The sequence below is a fragment of the Monodelphis domestica genome, chromosome 2 (genome assembly GCF_027887165.1).
Source record: "Monodelphis domestica isolate mMonDom1 chromosome 2, mMonDom1.pri, whole genome shotgun sequence".
NCBI classification, from domain to species: Eukaryota; Metazoa; Chordata; class Mammalia; order Didelphimorphia; family Didelphidae; genus Monodelphis; species Monodelphis domestica.
The window spans coordinates 195,110,683-195,118,490 of NC_077228.1; the positions used below are offsets into that span (position 1 = coordinate 195,110,683).

Genomic DNA, 7,808 nt, shown 5'->3' on the forward strand with positions numbered 1-7,808 from the left:
TCCAGCTGTCTTATATATACATCCTGAAAGCAAAATCTGAAAAGACTTTGAGCTTATTTTGCATTGCCCTGCTTAAATTTTAAATTTATTTATAGGTGTATATGTTTCCATAGTAATAAGGGTAAGCCCTTTGAGGCCAGGGACTGTTATCATTTCTGTCTTTGTAGCCCCAGCACCCAGCAAAGAGACAAGAATCAATAGATACTTTGCTGAATTGTAAGTATTGTAAATGCTATTATCTCCATTTAATAGATGAAGAAACTTGGGGGCCTGAGAAATGAACTTAGTTAATGACTTTGCTCAAGATTGCAAGCTAGTAAGTGTTTTCAGGAAGATTTGAACCCAGTTCTCGAGTCCAAATCCAGCATTCTTTGAAATTTACTGCTTTGCTGTGGTTTTCTCTATCAATGCAGATAGGGTAGGCCAGTCTGTGGTTTAAAATCTAGACTGGAACAGAATGAGACAAAATACACCAGAAAATATTTTATGAAATGAAGTTTACTTAGCAATAGCATAGGAGGGATCTTCTGCAAGCTTGTGACTTGGGGTTCGGGAGCTGGTACAGTTCCCTTTGCCCCCAGATTTGCTATGGGGGCCCTTGCCCACTCATCAGCCTCAATATCTGCTGACTGCTTGGCCACCGGATTTTTTTATTCCTCAGGTGATCAGGAAGTTATATCAGTGGTTGGAGCCTTAGTCCCCTGGACCAATTACATTTCAAGGATGATTTCATTGCCTTTTAAGGGAAAAACTAGTCTGGCCCACCCCATCGGGAGTTTACTGCCCTGACTGATTTTGCTTTCCTACAGCATCACACAATCCCTCTGTGTCTTGGTAGGTTATTTTCACGTATGAGTTGCTGTGGCCATCCTTGCCAGACAATTCTTCAGACAGATAGGCCCTGGTTTGCCTAGGGATTTTGGTGCCAGGCCCCAGGCCCCAGGAATACAGAACCTGTTAATCAGCACAAAGTGACCTCATTTGGGGCTGGGATGCCCCTGCAGATCACCACTGACAGGGTGGGGGTGAGGGAGGAGCTCACTCTAGAAGCTATTCAGTATCTATTTTGTCTAATTGTTTTTTTAATTAGTGATATAATTTGTTTATACATTACTTTCTTTTACAAATATATGCATTTTTTATCCCCTACCCAGTGAACTGATCTGTGTGACACAATTTAAAAAAAAAGAGAGAAGGAAAAAACGTGAGCAAAATCAATCTATTTTTATCCACCAAGTCTGACAGGTTCCACACCCATCTTCCTTCTACTTCTGCAAAGAAGGCAGGGAGGAGTTAGCTCTTGCAGGGCACTTAGTGGGCACTTAGGAATGCTTGTCAGTTGCTTGATTGATTGCTAACCAGGTGCAAAGCTCTTGTTTCTATGATCAGGCTGTCAGCCCTCTCTAAATTCAGATGCCAGGCCTAAAGCCTTGGGGACCTTTGCAGAATGACTTGCAACCACCTTCAGGTCACTAATTCTCTTCTCTTTTCCTCTGTAGGTGACAAAATGCTAGTCAAGCCTGGCAAATGCCAATACCCCATGGGCTTCAATGCTTTAGCTAGCATCTCCTCACACATAGTGCTTTGTCATTAAAAAAAAAACAAAACAACCCAACCCTTACCATATGTTTTAGAATCCATACTATGTAATAATTACAAGAGGGGAGGATGGATGTTGTTTGTCCTTCATTTCCAAAGAGATTCAGTGAAATCAAGGCTGATGTCTCAACTTGTGAGGGACTGGATTTTAGACATTTTTTAATATTTTAAAAAAAAAAAGTATTCCAGGACAGAAATGTTCTAAAGGTTAGGCAATTGGGATTAAGTGACTTATCCAGGGTCACCCAGAGAGGAAGTATCTGAGGTCAGATTGGAACTCAGGATTTCCTGGCTCTCCATCCAATGAGCTGCCCATTTTGTCATTTTCAAAGTGTTTAAACCCATTTTCTTTGTGTTCTCTCTTCTACTTTTTAATTAAACTTTTGCCTTCCTTTCCCAATCCATCCTATATACTAAGGGAGGAGGGAACTCTTCCTCTTATCCCAAACCAGGGTCTCCTTGGTTTCCTTCCCTTAGCAGAGTCTTAAGGACAGACTAGTTCCTCTTTGTTCTACAGTGTAGAGGATGGAGGAACTGGCTGGCTTCTAACATCCTAGCCTCCTTCCTCTCCAGTCCCCCAGGCCCTGAACCAAGCAAGGCTCATTAGCTAGGTTAGCTTATTATCTGCTCTGTCCCCAGACTGCTGAGCTAGATCTGACTCCTCTCTAATCTGCCAGCTAATTTTTCTCTTTCTAGGTGAAAAACTCTTTGTGGGACCTCACTGGATCTGTGACAGTGAGTCCTAGAGGTGCTTCCCAGGGGACGTTCCCAGATAGGTCCTGGCCTCGGGGAAGTCTGATGGTAAGAGAGAAAAAAAAAATAGCTCCTTGAGCAGGGACAGATGTTTCCTGTGGGATTCCAGGGGTTTCCCTCAGCTGGAGGTTTGCTCTTTGTGTGAAGATTGGATTTAGTTATCTCCTGATTGTAACATTGAAGATACTTAGCTCTTTCTTTATTGTGAAGATAAAATTGTAATCTCCGGATTGTAACAATGAAGGTACTTAGCTCTTCCTTTATAGTGAAGCTAGAATTGTAAATTACAATCCATTTTTAGACTTAACTTCAAAAAGGTGTTAAGTAACTACAAAAGGTGCACTTAACAAAAGAGGTGTTAACCCAAAAAGATATAATCTAACCAGAGAAGGTGAGAACTAAAGAGTGGGCAGTCCTGGATAAAAGCACCTGCTGTGATTGGTAGATGTGAAAAATTAGGGGAGGTGACACAAGAGAAAAAGATCTTTAAAAAGAGGATCAAAAGATTCTTGGAGGAGCATTCATTCAGGCACTGACTTGGAGGAGTGACTGGAAGACAGACCCTTGAGGAGCGACTGGAAGGCAGACACCTGTAAAGATTAAAATTTAGGGGATACTGAAGTAGGTAGAAATTAGTTTCTCTCTGCAAGGAGTATTATATTTTTAGAGTTTTATTGAAGATTAAAATATGAAGAAAATACAAGTAAGAGAGTCACGTGTCTAGGCCCAAAGAGCCTATTCACGACCACTCATATCTTGCCTGCTAGGTAGAGAGCTGCGTGTTCTCCGAAGTGGAAGTAGAAAAAAAAGGCAGAGCCTATTCACAACCAGGTTAAATACATCTCACTCTCGGCCCAGGTGAGGTTTCAGTGAGATTAGAGGGCATTCTGGGGAAGTGGAGCAAGGACTTCTGGGGATTGAAATCCTGGATTTAAGTCTCCATTTTTACATCCATCCACTTGATTGTTATTAGGGAAAGAAGTTTCCCCAAAAAGGATCATGAAAACATAATCAACTTAAACATTACAACAATTTGAGGATAAGAGGGGAAAAAAACCCCAAAACCAATAATTGCTAGATGCATTGACAAAAAGCCAGGTAGGGGGAAGTCCCCTTTGGCATGAAAGTATACATACAAATAAATGTTCAATCAACTGCACCCAAAGTTCATTTTTGTGCAGCTGGTGGTCTGGAGGCTTCTTCATGGTGTCTTCTCCAACAGTTCAGTTTCTGGATTCAGAGAGGTAGCATCTTTCTTTACCTAAAATTCTTCTCAAAAGGAATTTAAACTTTGTAATTTAAATAATAATATTTTATACACACCCAGGCTTCTTTTAGACTGTCACTGTTGGTGAGTGAAAAGCTGACTTAGTGACCCTGCCTTTCTGGAGGCATGAAGCCTCCAGGTAAGGTCCATCTTCTTGAGACTCTTCCCCTGACTGGGGCTTAGAGATTCTAACTGGTATCAGAAGAAGCTAGAATTCTCTCTCTCTCTCTCTCTCTCTCTCTCTCTCTCTCTCTCTCTCTCTCTCTCTCTCTCTCTCTCTCTCTCCCTCTCTCCCTCTCTCCCTCTCTCCCTCTCTCCCTCTCTCCTTAATATCTTCCTTCTATTGTAAATAAACTACCATAAATTCCATTTACTTTAGAAATTCATTTTGGGACTTAGAAATTAAATTCCTGGCGACCACCTAATTAATATATTTCAGAGTCCAACCACAAATAAATTTAACATATAATTTGGCTGACCATGTCAATTGTGATGAAATACCCTCAATCTTCTTAACTTTCCTAAAACTTTTTCTTTACTGTGACTATCCCTAAGTCAGCTTTTAATAGCCCATTCTGATCAGCTGTAGAGGTAAGTAAATTTTTTTCTCTCCCCTTAAATTAGATAGAACACAGCTGTTTTGGTCTTAGCAACAGGGCCCTAAGGTCCTAGCTGGGAGAGCTGTTTCTAAATCTCCCTTGCATTAGGGAACAAACAACCCAATTAGCCGACCCTTATTGGCAAAACTAACTAACTGAGGTCTTAAGTAGCTGTGAGAAAAACCTGGAGAAAGGAGCCCTGCTAGAGAGTGTTTGTATGAAGTTTTTTAGCCTTGTCTTGTTCTGACCTTTTCACACAAGAGTTAATTGGATTGAAACTTTAAAAAGGACCACACCCAAACACCTAAAAAATGTGGCTACAGCCACCACACACCTTAATTAACAACTGGCTTTTCAGTAAAATGACCAAAACTGGACAAACACTGCTCTTTGTCTATTTCATAATCCCAGAGTATGTATGACAATGGCTATATTCCACACTGCTCCTGGCTGTGATTTTAATTTTTGGAGCTGTAATATTATAACTATTTTCCTTTAAGAGAAAACTGGAAAATACCATACATAAGCAAGAGAATCAGATAGGAGATCTCAGTGTGCCCAACCCTTCCCTTTCTCATACCTACCCCACTGAAAATGGAGCAAGAAGCCTAGAGACAGAAACACGAGAAAATTCAGATAGAAGTTTATTTCATTTAAGGGAAATTCCAACTTTCAATAAAAATGGGAACTTGGTATCTATAAGACAACATACACATTTTGGTCCTGAGAATTTAAATAAATTCAGGGAAGACCTTTCCTCATTTGAGGAAGAGCCAATATTAATTATAAAAAGATTGGAGAACATATTCAAAGCTGTTGACCCTACTTGGATAGATGTTGAAAATTTATTAGAAAAATTTTTGACAGAGAGAAAAATAACGTCATCTCTTTGGTTAATCAAAAGTGAAGTAAGGGAACAAATTATTGGCCAACTGAAGATCCACATTGGAACCCCAAAGTTGAACCAGATTATACAAAACTAAACCAGGGCAGAGAAGAATAAAGACAGCCATGAGAGTATGCTCTGATAGACCAGATTTGTGGTCTAAATTCGAAAGTACCAAAAAGGAAATAGATGAGAATCTGTCTCAGTTTATGGACAGACTTATTGATGAGGGGAACATATATATGGACTTTGATCTATCCAGGGAAAGAGACATTAGACAAATACGTAGACAATTTGTTAAGAATTGTTGTTCAGTGGTAAAAGAATATTTTAAAACTAGCTGCCTGAACTGGGACTCTATGGACCTCAAAGAATTGAGGAGAGTAGCAGTCTACGTTTATAAGGGCCATACAAAAAGACGTGAGGAAAACTGTAAATCAGTGGAAGACTTACAGAAAGAAATTGAAATGTTAAAAAGACAACTGAAAAATCAGGGAGATACCATAAACCCTTTACAGGAATCCACAGATAAATCAATAACATACCTTTACTATGGAAAAAGAAGCCATGTAATGATGGTTTGTAAGAACTGGCTATGGGAAAAAAGAAATAATAACAACTTTAGAAATAATAACTATAGAAATGACTACGATAATGATCATATAAATAACAACTGTAGAACTATAGAAATAACTATAATGACTATAGGAATCAAATGGATGAGCCATATGGTGAGAAGGAATTTCTTAGCCCTAAAAAGGTGCAATATGAGGACAATATATTGGATTTCAATTCAGCTGTCTCACTACCAGCGACAAGCAAACCTTTGGTGCCCTATGATCAAGCAATGGATGTTAGTTTGGAAGTCTCTTTTCCTTTGGAAATGTCCATGAAACTGGAAGCCCCCCCCCAACTACCAAATATCATGGAAGTCTCTGACTACGCAGAAGACATCTATCTTTACTTGAGGGAAATGGAGGTTAAATATAAACTGAATGTGGATTACACGAAGAATCAGCCAGGTAGCATTGACAACTTGAGGGTTCTCTTATTGAATTGGCTCATGGTAGCAGGGCAATTACTCAGGCTCCAAAATGAGACTCTCCACTTGGCTGTGAACTATTTAGATAGGTACCTCTCTTTAGAGGCAGTGTTGCATGAGATGCTTCAGCTGCTTGGCATTGCTGCCTTGCGCCTTGCCACAAAGTTTGAAGAAGCCTACCCACTCAGAATAGTAGAGCTTGTTTATGTCATAGCTGGCCAATACACTAAAAATCAGATCTCAGGAATGGAGCACAGGATGCTGCAAGAGCTGGCTTTTGACCTTTCGGTACCAACAATCAATCAGTTTCTCACTCAGTATTTACTTAATCAACAACAGCCCAATTCTGAAGTGGAAAGTTTAGCAATGTTTCTGGGAGAGTTGTGCTTAGTTGATGCAGACCCCTATCTGAAATATCTCCCATCAGTTATGGCAGGAGCTGCACGTCATCTAGCACTCTACACAGTCACTGGGAAGAGCTGGCCTGAGTCATTGGTCCAGAAAAGGGGATATACCTTGGAAAGTCTTAAGCCATGTCTCATGGACCTTCATCAGACCTACCTCAGAGCATCACAGCATGCTCTACAGCCTATACCAGAAAAATACAGAAAGGCAATGTATCATGGTACCATTGTACTCATCAAACCTTCAGAGAGACACTAAACTTAGAGTGAGCAAGAGACTCAGAGCTGAAACTCCAATAGAAGCCTTGCTGTGCAATTTTTATTATGGGCCCCGATTTCTTCACAAAGAATCACTTTAGCTGAAGCACAGTAGATTTTTTTTTCCAGTCCTTTACCTTCCTGTATATGTATCACCTTGTTTTAAATGTATTTTTTTTTAGACAACATATAGTGGGATTCTGGCTTTTAGTCCATTCTGCTATTTTCTTCTATTTTATGGGGGTTTTATCCTGTTCACATTTACAGTTATGATAACTAATTATGTTGTTTCTTTCCATCTTATTTTTTCCATTTATCCTTCTGTTCTCCTTTCAGCCTTTTCCTGTTCAAAAACACAGTATTTCTGTTTCTGACTACTGCCTGCTCTAGTTCACCCTCCCTATTGTTTATCCAAGGGTAGCAAATACGGAAATATATATATTATACAACAACACATACACAACCTATATCATAATACTTGCCATCTTGTGAAAGGGGGAGGAGTGGGAGAGGGAGATAACATGGATGGAAAAATGTCAGAAATAAATTATTAAAAAGTATATCAGAGATTAGGTTTGGATCGACACCTCACACCCTACACCTAGATAAACTCAGAATGGATGAATGACTTGAATATAAAGAAGGAAACTATAAGTAAATTAGGCGAACACAGAATAGTATACATGTCAGACCTTTGGGAAGGGAAAGATTTTAAAACCAAGCAAGTCTTAGAAAGAGTCATAAAATGTAAAATAAATAGTTTTGACTACATCAAATTAAAAAGTTTTTTACAAACAAAACCAATGTAACTAAAATCAGAAGGGAAGCAACAAATTGGGAAACAATCTTCATAACAAAAACCTCTGACAAAGGTTTAATTACTCAAATTTACAAAGAACTAAATCAATTGTACAAAAAATCAAGCCATTCTCCAATTGATAAATGGGCAAGGGACATGAATAGGAAGTTTTCAGGTAAAGAAATCAAAACTATTAATAAG

At 39.2% G+C, this 7,808-nt stretch overlaps 1 protein-coding gene across 1 annotated transcript; it reads left to right on the plus strand.

Annotated features, from left to right (window-relative positions):
* Window positions 1-5,819: 5,819 nt before the first annotated feature.
* LOC100013182 (cyclin-A2-like) lies at window positions 5,820-6,809 on the plus strand. The gene has a single exon (XM_056814660.1). The coding sequence runs from the start codon at window positions 5,820-5,822 to the stop codon at window positions 6,807-6,809; it is 990 nt and encodes a 329-aa protein (XP_056670638.1).
* Window positions 6,810-7,808: the final 999 nt, after the last annotated feature.